Source organism: Pithys albifrons, chromosome 2, assembly GCF_047495875.1.
Source record: "Pithys albifrons albifrons isolate INPA30051 chromosome 2, PitAlb_v1, whole genome shotgun sequence".
Classification (NCBI taxonomy): Eukaryota; Metazoa; Chordata; class Aves; order Passeriformes; family Thamnophilidae; genus Pithys; species Pithys albifrons.
Window position 1 is genome coordinate 45070696 of NC_092459.1, and position 15109 is coordinate 45085804.

General features: G+C 43.0%; 1 protein-coding gene across 7 annotated transcripts in view; it reads left to right on the forward strand.

Annotated features, from left to right (window-relative positions):
* The first annotated feature begins 2043 nt into the window (after window positions 1–2043).
* ARMC2 (armadillo repeat containing 2) overlaps window positions 2044–15109 on the forward strand; it is a 69368-nt gene continuing 56302 nt past the window's right edge. For 4 of the 7 annotated variants that reach the window (XM_071548863.1, XM_071548867.1, XM_071548866.1 and 1 more), the window contains exons 1-6: window positions 2044–2168; window positions 3163–3215; window positions 6304–6535; window positions 7774–7846; window positions 10634–10802; window positions 12057–12267. In XM_071548863.1, the coding sequence (XP_071404964.1) occupies window positions 6318–6535; window positions 7774–7846; window positions 10634–10802; window positions 12057–12267 (671 nt within the window). In that variant the 5' untranslated portion in view covers window positions 2044–2168; window positions 3163–3215; window positions 6304–6317. Of the gene's footprint in view, window positions 2169–2237; window positions 2326–3162; window positions 3216–6303; window positions 6536–7773; window positions 7847–10614; window positions 10803–12056; window positions 12268–15109 lie in introns of those variants that run through there. The other 3 variants (XM_071548864.1, XM_071548865.1, XM_071548869.1) reach the window with 3 other exon arrangements.

Below are 15109 nucleotides of genomic sequence, written 5' to 3' on the forward strand. Positions count from 1 at the left end.
AAATCTGAGCTCAGAGAGAAGGTATCACAATGATGCTGACACCTCAAAAGTCAGAAATAGTTAACAATTGGCCCAGAGAGTTAAGAGAATGAGAGAGGGGTTGTGAAAACAGTCTTGCCCTGTCAGTCCTCATAGTTTCAAAGGAGGGACCCTGAACAAAGGACCATCTGGGCTTTTATCAAATAGTCCGAGATCTTCTTGTGTTGATCTCCTTCCATGTCACTTGTGTGTCTATTGTCTCCTGCTGTGTCTTTTGGCACCTGGCTGGCCACAGGTACTATGCCCTTTATAATGCAAGGGTTCAGTGCCAGTTCACAGCAGTGGGAGACTGAGACCACCATGAACGTGGCAATTAGTGCCATTGTCCAGTTGTTGCGGTGGTGTTAGGTCATAGGTCAGACTCGATCATCTTAGAGGTCTTTTCCAACCAGAGAAGTGGTGGATTCTCTGTCCCTTGTTTTTAAGACAAGACTGGATGTGGCACTTAGTGCCATGGTCTAGTAACTGTGGTGGTAGTGGATCAAGGGCTGGACTTGATGGTCTCAGAGGTCTTTTCTAATCTGAGCGATTCTATGATTCTAATTGACTCTGTCATTCAGTAAATTTTTGTGAATCCGAGTGCTTAATTTGTGACAAATTTCCACCTTGCACCTTGCATAGAATAAACAATTTCTCCTCTTTAAACTGGGACCCATGTCTGTGTTTAGAGGGTCCCTAAATTGGCAGCCACAACAGGTCACAGAGTAACTTCTGCCAACTGTACCACAGGCTTTTGCCAGCCGCTGCCGTGCCCTAAACCTGGGCCAGGACTGACCGGGGGGTAAGTGCCCTCCACCAGAAAACCACCATCCTATGGGCCAGCACTACAGCAGGATCCCTCACTGTCCCTGCCCCTGGGGTGGGATGCGGGGGCTCCCTAGGATGGGTTGCGGGGGCACTCCTGGGATACGGGAGCACCCCTGGCATGCGGAGGCACCCTGGGATGGGATGCAGGAGTACCCCTGGGACGGGATGCAGAGGCACCTCTGGGATGGGATGTGGGGGAACTACTGGGATGCGGGGGCACCCCTGGGATGGGATGCAGGGGCTCTCTGGGGTGGGATGTGGGGGCACTCCTGAGATGGGATGCAGGGCATCCTGGGATGGGATGCAGGGGCACCCTGGGATGGGTACCCCTGGCATGGGATGTGGGGGCACCTCTGGGATGGGAAGCAGGGGCATCCTGGGATGGGATGAGGGGGCACTCCTGGGATGTGGAGACACCCCTGGGATGGCATGCAGGGGCACCTCTGGGATGTGATGCGAGGGCACTCCTGGCAGGGGATGCAGGGGCTCCCTGGGATGGGATGCGGGGGCACCTCTGGAATGGGATGTGGGGGCACTCTTGGAATGGGATGCAAGGGCACTCCTGGGATGGGATGCAGGGGCACCCCTCGAATGGGATGTGGGTGTACCCCTGGGATGGGATGCGAGGGCACTCCTGGCATAGGATGCGGGGGCTCCCTGGGATGGGATGCAGGGGCACCTCTGGGATGGGATGTGGGAGCACCTCTGGGATGGGATGTGGGGGCACTACTGGGATGTGGGGGCACCCTGGGGTGGGATGCAGGGGCTCCCTGGGGTGGGATACGGGGGCACTCTTTGGATGGGATGAGGGGGCTCTCCTGGGGTACGTGAGCACCCTGGGCTGGCATGTGGAGGCTCCCTGGGCTGGCATGCAGTGGTACCCTGGGATGGGATGCAGGGGCACCCCTGCGATGGGATGAGGGGGCGCTCCTGGGATGCAGGGCATCCTGGGCTGGGAGGCGGGGGCACTCCTGGGATGTGGAGGCACCCCTGCGATGGGATGTGGGGGCGCTCCTGGGTTGGCATGCGGGGGCACCCGAGGGATGGGATGTGGGGGCACCCTGGGGTGGGCTCCAGGGGCACCCTGGCATGGGATGCGGGGTCTCCATCCCGCACAGGCGCTCACGTCGCGCAGGCGCCCACCGGTGCTGGCGCGTGCGCCTCGGGCTGCCCGGTCCGCCCGCGGGGACAGGCGGAGACAGGGTAGGCCGGCCTAGGTGAGTCAGGCTCTCGCCCAGCCCCGGCCCCGGCCCGCTCCCAGGTCCGCCCCGCGTCGGAGCCGGCCCCGTTCTTCTCCTCGTCCCCGTGCCGACGACGCCATGGTGTGTACTGTTGCTATGGGAACGGCGGGGCGGGCGGGTGAGCGGGACGGGGCTCCGCGGAGGCGGTGGCGGGTCCCGACCGAGCACCCCCGGCAGCGCTCGGTGCCGCCCGGGCCGTGGGACTGTCCTCGGCCGTGCTGCCTCGCCGGACCGTGGGGTGAGTTAGCCCTGAGCTTAGCTCGGCTGGTTAGGGCATGGCTAATAACAGCGGGACTGTGGGTTCCATCGCCGTATGGGCCAGTACGGGTTGGACGCGATGGCCCTTGTGGGTCCCTCCCAACTTAGATATGATGTGAAATCTGAAAGTCGGGCGGGAGGCTTTGGAAAAGCGGCGGGAGAGAGAGAGCCGCCGTGCCGGTCCTCGGCCGCTGGCAGTGCCCCATTCCTTGGGGAGGTGTGTGGGGTCAGCTGTCACTCCACAGGTGCTGCTGGTTTGGAGAGTTAAAGAGCGACAAGTTTAAAGAGCAACAAGGCTAGTGAAGGGACTGGAGCATAAGCCCTGTGGGGAGAGGCTGAGGGAGCTGGGGTTGTTTAGCCTGGAGAAGAGGAGGCTCAGAGGTGACCTCATCACTGTCTAGAACTACCTGAAGGGAAGTTCTAGCCAGGTGGGGGTTGGTCTCTTCTCCCAGGCACTCAGCAATAGGACAAGGGGGCACAGGCTCAAGCTCTGCCAGGGGAAATTTCAGTTGGAGTTCAGAAAAAATTCTTTCCAGAGTGAGTAATCAGGCATTGGAATGGGCTGTCCAGAGAGGTGGTGGATTCCCCATCCCTGGAGGTTTTTAAACTGAGATTGCCTGTGACACTGAGTGCCATGATCTGGTAAATGGACTGGAGTTGGACCAAGGGCTGGACTTGATGATCTCGGAGGTTCTTTCCAACCCCATTGATTCTATGATTCTGTGATTCTCTTGAACATGTTGTCTCACAGCTTGACTGGAAACCTCCCTTTTGAGGGTCCATTCTCCTTAACTTTGTTCTTGTTTCTTTTTGATAGTGATTTCTCTACTTCAAAATTTCACCAAGCTGAAAGTGTATCAGTTGTGATTGGTAAGTGGCTGGTGTTTAAAGTCATGTCTAATAATAGATATTATTTGCATATTTTTACTAAACCTATGTTTGTGTGTTGACAATTCTAGAGATTTGCTAGGGGAGACAGAACATGGGTTCAGCTATCATTGAGCAGTGAGTTCACAGTTCGAGTATGGGGCTTCTCCTCAGTGTACGTAGTGCTTGCAAGGATACCCACTCTGCACTCTAGCAGTTAAATGATACTGGTTTTGAGGTGGGAGAGAGGATGGCAGAGCCAGTATGGTGCCACATCTGATGCGGTCAGCCATGGTTCTCTCATCTTGATTGACCTAAGTGCTGTGAGGGTACAGCTGTCTCGCTTCTGGTCATCGCTGGGACTAATCTGGAGTTCTCTACACCATTATCTGCTGCATTCAGATCTTCCTGTACAGCAAAGACCAGGCCTCTGGGTAAAAAAATGGGGAAAAAAGAGTCCAAGTATGGCATTTCAGGCACTGCTTTGATAATCTGCTTTCCAGTGGAGAGTCAGAAGGGAGATCTACACCTGTGCAGGTTAAAGGCTGGGAAATGGTGACAGCAGTGCGGGGCAAGGTCTGTGTGCACCAGTTACGCTGTCTGCATTGACACTGCAGTGCTCCCTCTGTCTGTTTCCTTCTGGGATTGGGGAGCAAAAAGGGGTGCACTGCTGGATTTTTAGAAAGAAGCACTAATAGTTGGAATTGTTTCTTATTTGCAGCTAAGGTACTTTATATTAACAAGTGCATTGGGGTTCACAGAAAAAACAGAAATCCTTACAAATAAATACAAAACGAGGCAGGACTAGTCTTGTGTAAAGCAAGGGTAAAAGCATATTGTATGCAGTCATTTCCCTTCCACTCTTGTACTTCTTTATCCTATGCATCCACCTTCTACTTGTTGCATGCTGTTGCAACTTATTTTAAGTTAGTCTTTGGTGCTGCAGTTGAATGATTGTGGTGCCTTATGCTCATCAAAGCCAAGAAAACTTCTGGTGTCTTTGTCACCAGAGGCTTATCATCAGAAAACATATTGGTACCATGTCATTTCCCACATCTGAGTGTGTATGGTGCTAACAGTGCACAAATAGTAGGACTTGGCTAATTAAGCTTTTAATAGACAAATTCCTTTGCCAGTTAAAAAAAAAGAGATGTGAAAGTGTCAAGAAAAAGTTGTTATAAGGAAAGTTTGGTGGAACCCTCACAAATAAATGTACCTCTAGTGTAGAAAATTTGCAGTTTGCAGTAGCAGTAACAAAACCTTGTGAATGTCTTCTCACTCCTGGTTCTACGATTCTGTTATCGTACTGGAAGTGGTCCTGTTTCACAGAAACATATCATATCTCTCAGGTTGCTTCTTAGTTTAACTGTGAAGAACATATATGTAAATCCCATAAATCTGTGTCAGAGCACAGAGACCACTTTAAGAACTAAAGAAAAGTCTGTCCTTCAGAGATCAAATGTAATATATTAGATTACATGAGAAGATTTATTTAAAAATGTAATGAGGTGAATGCTAATCTATAGACCAGGAAATAAGAAATGTGAATTCAAATTTCTGATTTGTATTCTTGTTGATCATGTTTTAGTATTTATTCACGGCTGTTGTTTCCATGTGTGTTGAATAACAACTGAATCAGACATATGGCCTACACAGAAGACATTCCACTTAAGGTCAAAATCTTGACTCCCAGTAGCTGAGAGAATAGGGAATGATAATCCATCTTCCCTTTTTAGTGAGAACTTACTGTAATTGCTCCAAACAGACTACTGCAGTGGAACATTTTTTGAATCACATTGTATTAAAGGAGAAAGTAGGTAGTAGTGTAGAGAACCAAATTCAGTAACAGTGAAAATAAGCAAAATATTCATGGTAATCAGAAATATTAATAACTATGGCAGGTTCCTGATCTGTTCCTGTGTTTTTGTTAATTATGCATCATTTAGTGAATTATAGCATCCAGTTGTGTGCTGGGTAGTTCTGCTGAAGGGGTTAGGTGTGCATCAAGGAAAGACAGTGTGCCAGAATGTACAAGCTCTCGAAGGAAGAAGCAGTTGAAAAGGTAAAAATGCAGAAATGGAAGAATTGAACTAACTAATTAAAGAAATAACATTTTTTTACTCTGTAGTTTAGAAATAACCAAGATGATGGTGTCTGATCTACTGTCAGTTCATTGTCATAAGCTATGTGAGAGAATAGAAGTTACCAGATGGTCTGAGTCACAGTGCAGAAACGTATTTTATTTTTTAGTTAAGTTTGCAAAGGAGAAGAGGAATTTTGGATCATTTTAGACTCGTGATGAGTTTGCTGTAAAATGACAAGGATGGTATCTACAGAGAACTGGACTATAATAGTGATGGTTGGGTTTGCGGGACTCAGGAGATTTTGGAGCAAGTCTTTGGTTGCCCGCTGCATTTTCCAGAAGATGCAGGAGGACAGAACACTCATTGGAAGTTTGCTATGACAACTTCTGTTGTATTAGTGTTATCTTTCTTTGTATGTGCTTGGGGGTGGATTGGGGATTGTTTCTTTCAGAGAAGGAAAATGGATTGCTTGTTCTTCCTTGTCTCTTCTTATCAATTGCTGATAACTGAGATTCAGTTACTGATAATAATGCCTCTTTGATGTATTAGGAAGCTGTCTTTGGTAAAGTTGATATATATATTGGGTTTTTCCAAAGTTGGAAAAACCCTGTCTCTTAACAGCACAGTATTGAATTCCTGTTTTGGCTGTGAAGTTTCTGAAGTAATCAAGTGTCAAGAAACAGATTTGCTATGGTGTTGTGGAGGACCATGTTTAGCCCATGGAGCATGGTGGTATATTTTAGCTCCCTGTAAAAAATGAAGGGTCCTTGATGCCAGATGCTTTCTGTTCTTGACTGTTTTCCTACAGAACAGGGGAGTAGGGGGGGAAATGCAGTATCAATGAGCCTTATTTTGCACTAGTTTAGCACTGTCTAGGATTTAGTTATTATATCCTTTTTGACTACATTGGGGCAGCATAACCAGTGATGAATGAATAGTTTATAATTTAAAACTATCATAATACTTTGTGCCTTTCACATATATTGTGCAGTGTTCTTCCTTTGCAGTACTTTACAGAGGAATGCAAGCTTCAGAGGCTGAAAATACAAAAAAGGCAGAACCATTGTACTGGCCTTCAGTGGCAAAGCAGAAAACCTGTTCAGAGATTATAAATGAAGCCAGAAATGTTCTACAAACAGTAGAAACTCGAAGACCATTTACACCTACAGATGGTCAAAGGAAACTTTTTGGATCTGGATTCTCGCAAGGTCCTCAGAATAGACCCCCTTCAGTTTTTAGGTACCATGGTTTTAAGATTTTTTTCAAATATCCATTAAGAGCAAGAGATTTAATTCTGTAATTGTTTCTGGTGATTATTTTCCCTGTGTTAATCTGTATTCCTAATCACATCCTTTGCCTTCTTCTAATGGTTGTTAGTGTTTATTTCCATGTCCAGGAAGTTCCTGTGGTTTCGAGCTACCAGCAGCAGTCATTGCACTAGTTTTCTGTGTGGAGAATAGTGTAAAAAAATGGTCTGCTACTTATCTTTTCCTTAAATTCTAAATTAAATGCTTTTAATTGACAGAGTCTTCAGCTTTTTTCCTAGGACACATGGAAGCTTGCTTGTTTCCGTATAACCTGTATGCAAGATCTTTTTTCAGAGCCTTCTCAGATCTTTTAAGAGAAATATGGTAGGTCTTGAAGTTTGAAATGTTCATTTTAAACCAAAATTTATACTACTTCAAAATTATTTCTGTGTGGAGTTTTGTTATGTACTGCAATTCACGGAATTCAATAGAGCTGTCTCTTATGATAAAAAAGAAAAAAATTATATCGTGAGCTATTTTCAACCATTTTCCCAATAACTTTTTAGCTCTCCTTATGTACCAGTTCTGCAATGACTACAGGGAGGAGATATGAGCTGTATTTGTAATGTTAGGTGTCAGGCATGCCACAAAGGATGCTGAAACATGTTTGGCTATACAAGCCAGTCAGTGTCCGTGCTGTTTTCATGGCAGCATGACTTTAGGAAATCAATGTGTATGATATTCCTTGCTGCATAGCGCTGTGCCCTTACAGAAGGCAAAAGCCTTGTGATCAGGTAATGAGGTCCCTCTGGCTGATATCCATGCTTGTTCTCTCTGTGCTGGTTCTTTGTGTGGGAAGGAGCATATTCCTGCCTGCACAAGCCTGGATTTTCTGCCCCGCAGTGTTCAGCTTGTGTCAAATAGCTTGGGCAGCTGGGTTTGTGCATGGATTTAGGCTTATATTAGAGAATTGTTATAGATGTATAAAATAAACTGTATCGTGGCAGCTGTGCAGGTGATCTTGTAATTCTTCTTCCTTGTTGTGCTAGATTCCTGGGTATCAAAGTTTGTGGAAGAAGAGGGATAGTGTAAAGTGCTCTGTCACTCTTCCTTTCTTCCTTCTTTTCCCCACATTCATTGGCAGAGGGATGAAATATACAATTAAAAGAACTAGCCAATCACAAAACACTGGGTCTGCTTTATTCATATTGTGTTTCATTTCTTTGTTAGTCTTCGTGCATCCAGTTTTGATTTGACTGAATCAAGACCAGTGTCTGGTGTTCGTCTTAGTCCACTGGATCACGTGAGTACTCTGAAAATAACTCGTGCAGTACCAACATAAAAATATGTGTCCTGGTAGTGCTAGGAAAAGATATGATATAGAATCGATTGGGTTGGAAAAGACTTCAGAGATCATCAGGTCCAACCCTTGGTCCAACTCCAGTCCATTTACCAGATCATGGCACTCAATGCCACGGCCCATCTCAGTTTAAAAACCTCCAGGGAAGGTGAATCCACCACCTCTCTGGGCAGGCCATTCCAAAGCCTGATTACTCTCTCTGGAAAGAATTTTTTTCTGATCTCCAACTGAAATTTCCCCTGGCAGAGCTTGAGCCCGTGCCCCTTTGTCCTATTGCTGAGTGCCTGGGAGAAGAGACCAACCCCCACCAGGCTGGAACTTCCCTTCAGGTAGTTCTGGACAGTGATGAGGTCACCTCTGAGCCTCCTCTTCTCCAGGCTAAGCAACCCCAGCTCCCTCAGCCTCTCCTCATAGGGCTTGTGCTCCAGTCCCTTCACCAGCCTTGTTGCTCTTCTCTGGACTCGCTCCAGCACCTCAATATCTTTCCTGAACTGAGGGGCCCAGAACTGAACACAATCCTCAAGGTGTGGCCTCACCAACGCAGAGTACAGGGGAAGGATCACTTCCCTGGTCCTGCTAGCCACACTAGTTTTGATACAGGCCAGGATGCCATTGGCCTTCTTGGCCACCTGGGCTCATTGTTGGCTCATTTTTAAACATGTTAGGGGAAAATGAAGGCCTGTTATAATGTTAGTCTGAGAGTTATAGTCAATTTGTCATTTTTTCCCCCCAAAATAAACCTGAAAATAATTTAAATGGTTTAAAGAAGCGCTATTGCTTTGTAATTCTAAGTGACATTACCAAGAATCAGAAGACAGATACCTGATTAGCTTTCTGGTGTAAGTTTACTAGAACAGAAAATGTTCATGAGCATCAACATGAGCCAAAAATGAGCCCTTTCTGTTAAGAAGGTGGCTGATGGCATCCAGGGCTGTATTAGGAGAAGTGTTGGCAGCAGGTTAAAGGAAATGATCCTTCCCCTCTGCTCAGCACTGGTAAGGCTGTACCTGGGGTGCTGTGTCCAGCTCTGAGCATACTGGTACAAGAGATGGAGCTACTGGAGAGAGTCTGTTGAAGGTCCAGAAGAGTAGCAAAGGGACAGAGAGAGATGGGAACATTCATCCTGCAGAGGACCAGAGAAGATCTTGTCCTGAAAAGGCAGGTGGAAAGAGGATCAGGTCAGCCTCTTTTCCATCATACGACCAGAGGCAGGGGGCACACACTGGAACTGCAGAAAAAACTTTTCTGGCTGTGAAGTTTTCAAAGCCCTGGTACAGTTTGCCCAGAAATCTTCAAAAGCTTCTTGGATATGGTCCTGGACAACTGCGTTTAGGTGGCCCTACTTGAGAGTGGCTCTTGGACCTCAAGGGATCCCTTCCAATCTCATCTAATCTGTGGTTCTATGATCAGTAGCTTGAAAAGGTGGTTGTGCTTTCAGCTTGGCTTGCACTTCTATAAAATGTAGTGATTATGGCTTATTTCAAAACAGACAGAGGTACTTTGAGAACCCCTTCCTGTGTGAAAATTGTGAATTGTGTTCAATTTATAAGTGTATCTGCTCTTTTAAGTTCTTTTTTTAATATTTGATTTTTAAATATGGGGTTAAGTCACCATCATTTTTTTTAGTACCTGAGAGAACAAAGCATGGTAAATCAGTTAAATATGTTTGCTATATACATTGCTTCTTCAAGTCAGTTATCTAAATAGAGCATTCTTTAGGAAACTAAGGGGAAAAAATTGAAGAAATGTTGTACCTCTATAATTTCAATAAGGTAATGTAGTAATCAAGTTAAAAAATTCTGAGCATACTGTTAGGTAGACTAAATGCATCTACAGTTTTATTTAAGTACTGGTATTAAATTATCATTTATTTCATGTGTGAGAGTCAAAAAAAAAATAGAGAAAAGTACTAACCAATGCAAAACCTGCCTTTTTTGCTTTACCAATAGATATTGAATTAGTACACTGTATATGAAGAGCTTGTTTCAGTCATGGTGGTTGTGGGGAGTGGGTCTCACCTCTTGACTATCTTCACCTCATACAGTGGAGAGCTCTGAAGGATCAGCTGGAGACTTTTCTAGTGGATTCTTTATTATATGGAAGTCATTAGAGAATCTTGATCTTACAGGTCACTGCCTTTATGTAGGGCAAGGGCACAAGTGTTTTGTACTGGACGTTCAGGGGGTTGGTCACATCCTCTTAGGTGCAAGACACTGGCATAAATAAAACTTGGACTTCCATGTTTCTGTACAATTTGCCTCAGTGTGATGGGAAGTGGTACATATGATATGAACACATTGGAAGTGGTTTTAGTGCTCCAAAACAAATCGGAGAAGAGATGTATCTCTAGAATTGTTAGCACAAGCTGTTGGCACATTTTCTTTGATAAATAAGCATGCTGCAGATGTAGTTAAACGAGTATTTATGAGGAATAAATAATTTTTTTTTTCTACTCAAGCTAGTTTTTGTTCTCTGCATGCCTCAGTGTTGGCTTTTAAATGGCTTTCTGTGGTGATAATGGTATAGACATCTGGTTTGTTCGATGGAATGATATTAGCTTCTGGATATGAAAATTTCTTAATCAGCAAGCCTGTGTAAATTCTGTTCTGTTCTGAACTTAGCCCTTAGTTATAAATCATGCGGGTTTCTTTTTTTTTTCAGTTTTTGCCTATATATGAAAATGAAATTATCTGTATTTTTATTTAAAAGTGTTCTTTATCTTTGTCACAGAAACCAATAGTAACCACTTCTGCAAAAGATGAAGATTCTTCTGTTTTCCTTCCTAAGCCTCCTGCTGATGCTGCAGAGGTTAGAAAAGTCAGCAGTGCTCGGGCATGCTTGTCTAGAACAGCTTCTCTGGGAAATTTATTTTCTGCTAAAGTGGTTCCTCCGGGTCAGAGTAAGAATGTTTTGATATGTATTATTTGCTAGAAAAATTACCTGCATGATGGGGTTTAGTATTGTTAATTACATGAATTATTATATTAAAGGTCCTTTCAGTGTAAATTTTGAAAGTATTTAAACGGCTTTAAGGTGGTTTTGAAACTGTGGTTTCCAAAAATGATGCTGGCCTTCACTTCTGAAAGGGAGTTGAAAGCTACTCAGGTACCTCTTTTTCCTATAGGTTTCCAAGTAATGGAATTTTATTGAAAGTTTTCTTCAGTGGGTAAAATTAATATTAAATGCTGACATGTTTAAAGAGATAATGAGATGCCATCATCTAAGGAGATTCCTTGATGGATTGTTGAGCATAAAAGGAGGAGTAAAAAGGAGTGATATGTCTTTACAGGCCTCCAACTACATCAACTACATCGTATTTGTTATTAAGGGTTTCATTAGTGGAGACTTAATAAAGTTTGCTAAATGTGAGATTTAGAAGTAATTTTCTTGCAGATGGGAAATGCCATCTTGGCTTCCTGCATGTTAGCTAATAATGAAATGTGATGGGACTCTTTCTTTAATGGGGACTTATCTATAATAATGACAATTCTTACATTGTCTAGATTCTTACTTTACATGATAAACCGAGTATCTCACTTTTTATCTTACTGCAAAATAAGTCATACAAAAAATACTAAACTTTACATCACTATACTAAGATATACTTAGTCTATAAATATATCTTTATGTAATGTACCCTTATGTGTAGTTTAATCCGTTAGTCTTAATAAGTTGATGTTACTAATGGAAGAATTTGAGAACCCAACATAGCTATAGCCTGAGTGGGTCTCTTCTCCCCTTTGGGGATCATGCAAATGTTTACATGGGGTTTTTTTGTGAAGATTCTTACCATGTGTACATACCAAGGTACAAGATTAACAGCTATCTTTTTCTCAAGTTCCTTCATAATATTCAGATCCTGAAATGCAATCACTTTTTTCACAAGGTACAATCCACTTATCTGTAAAAGGGAAATAAAGAAAGATGAAATATTAAAATGTTAAACCACAAAACCAAAAGACTTTAATAAATGCTGTTTATAAGAAGACATTGACTACTTTACTCTTAATAGTCTTTAGCTTTCTTACCTTTTAAATTGATACAAGCAAATTTTGATAATCTAGCATGACAAAAAGTAACTTTGGAATCTGTCATCTGTGTGTGTATTGTGTAAGGACACTTCTACAAAATGTGTTCTCTTTGACTGTTTCAGACAAAGAAAAGCTAGATTTGGAAGTACCGGCTATGATGATGCATAATCTTGGCAGAAGTAATAATAACTGCTTAGCAGAGCAAAGGTTATACACACCATTCAATGATGAAAGTAGACAATTAATTTGTAATGAGCGTATCAGCAGATCAGGGAGCGAAGACTTCATGGAAGGGAGAGCAGGAAGGTTTTTATTTCAGCTGAGAGGAGACAGGTCAGTATTGGTCAAGTATGGTAATGTGCATCTTCCACACAACCCTCTTCCTAAATATTCAATTGTGCAAGTATCAAAATGTTTAAAACAGATGAATTTTGAAGGTAACACTATATATGTTTAAAATAAAACTATGTTTAGATTATTAGAAAAATTTGCATTTCTTCTCTTAGGAAGTTTCTACATGCAAAAAATTACCTTGTAAAAAAATGTTGGTAGAAATCTGTTTGATAGGAAGTAACGTTTGATTTGTTTGATCATTAATATTCTGAAACTAAGTGTTCTGATCATTGCGTGCAGAATACTCAAGTTTAAATGCAATGTGCTGGCTTTTGCAGGTCAGTTCTGTTGTTATAAGATGCTATACATTCTTCCCTTAGCTCAACAGATGAGTGAAGCCATTTTCAGTTCTAGTTTGTTCGTATACCAAAACCAGGCTTAAACTCATTGTCAGAGGAGGCAGAATTTTTTGTGGCTTTGAATTTTTAGTTTGTGATTTTTTCTTTTTTTTTAAAGACTGAACAGGTGTAAGAAATTTGTGAGATTTATGTGCATGCAGTTTGTTGTTACTGAACCTACATTATTATATCCATTCTTTAATTCCCAGTTAAGTAATTTGTTTTTCTTTTGATTCCGACCTGAATTTCTGCAGAGGGAGGAATAGTCCCTTGGCACTTTGTTCAGTAGATGTATCAGTTGCTGCATTAGTAGTTGGATGAACCACCATTTGGTGCTAATAACCTTGACAACCTCAACAACAAAGAACAAAACCCACTTTATTTTCAAAATGGATCCGTATAAACACTTGTTCACTTTTGCAAATAAATATTTGCCAGTAATTATCTTCTTTCTAGCATGTCTGTATGCTTAGGAAAAAAATATTTCCTTGGATATTCCTAAGTACCCTTCACGTTAAAGATTATCTTCTTAATTTTATAAAATGAAAGACCTTTCTTTTACCATCTTGATGATAGCACTAAATAGTTTAGAGAATGTTGTCCCTTGAGGCTGTTACAGCAAATGATACTTTGCAGAGATATCATAGTACTGTTTTATATTAAACTATAAGCAGAATTAAAAATAATCTGAAAGATTGAAGACTTGTGTTAGCAAAGAGAAAGTTTCATGAGTATGGAGGGAGGAAGAATGAGAAAATAAGCCTAAAGATGGAAAATATATGAAAAATGAAATAAATGAAAATAAAGTACCAAGGAGAATGCTTCAGTGTGAAATAATTTTCTCCCATTAAAATCAGTGATCCAAAAACATTTTAGATAAAGACTACATAAATTAGTGGAGTTTGATTTTTATTTAGTAAAGGTGTGGTGTGAAGTACTTTAGTGTTGCAGTTGAAATGGATAGTTCCTTTTGTGTAATGTGTATCCTGCTGTTTTCAGTCCTGCTTTCAGTTTGAGTTCCTGTTACAGTTGATGGCTGTATCCAAGTGACTCTAATAGAAAAGGATTGGTGGATACTTTTATTGATTCGAAAGAATGACCTTCCTTCTGAGTCATAATTTTAAAACTTGCAAGTATCATTGAACAGTTAACCCATTAGACATGCTGTCTGTTCAGAATTAGACATTTCTCTTCATAAGCTTGAGAGCTCCCCAAGTTTTTGATTTTGGGTTTTTGTTACTGGTGCTTTTCACAGTCATAAATCTCATGCATCACTTACTTAGATCTCAAATTGCTGGCCTTAAGATAATACAAAAAATGGTTTTCCAATATTGTTCTGAGTGGTTTTCTCCAAAATAGAAGAGTAATGTAATATTCCTCCATTGTTCAGTGTTGAATACAAGATCTGAATTTTTGAATGGTCCATTTTTACCTCTTCTGTGGATTGTGCATGCTTTCTGTGTACGTGAGTCAGAGACAGGTTTTGCCAATGCTCCCTAAGCAATGCTGCCTGACACCATTTATGTGGTCTTATGGCTTAGAGTAGCAGACATACCTGCATTGCTGCAATATGCACAAGAGTAATTCAAAATGCTTTCCCTTTAGTAGAGGATAAAGATCCCACATCTGTATTAGCCCAGGCAGTTCATGCCATCGTATGCAGGAATGACTGTAGGTAATCTCAGCTGTTCTCATATGTTCTGACTCTTTGTTAGGACTTAGAGCAATGAACACTTTGGTCCGGCATTCAAGTGCCTGCACTTTGGGTCCTGCACTTTGGCCACAACAACCCCATGCAGTGCTACAGGCTGGGCACAGAGTGGCTGGAGAGCAGCCAGGCAGAAAGGGACCTGGGGGTACTAATTGACAGGAAGCTCAACATGAGCCAACAGTGTGTCCAGGTGGCCAAGAAGGCCAATGGCATCCTGGCCTGTATCAAAAATAGCATGGCCAGCAGGCCCAGGGAAGTGATCCTTCCCCCTGTACTCTGCGTTGGTGAGGCCACACCTTGAGTGCTGTGTTCAGTTCTGGGCCCCTCAGTTCAGAAAGGATATTGAGGTGCTGGAGCGAGTCCAGAGAAGAGCAACAAGGCTGGTGAAGGGACTGGAGCACAAGCCCTATGGGGAGAGGCTGAGGGAGCTGGGGTTGTTTAGCCTGGAGAAGAGAAGGCTCAGAGGTGACCTCATCACTGTCTAGAACTACCTGAAGGGAAGTTCTAGCCAGGTGGGGGTTGGTCTCTTCTCCCAGGCACTCAGCAATAGGACAAAGGGGCATGGGCTCAAGCTCTGCCAGGGAAAATTTCAGTTGGAGATCAGAAAAAAATTCTTTCCAGAGAGAGTAATCAGGCATTGGAATGGCCTGCCCAGAGAGGTGGTGGATTCACCTTCCCTGGAGGTTTTTTAACTGAGATGGGCCATGACACTGAGTGCCATGATCTGGTAAAT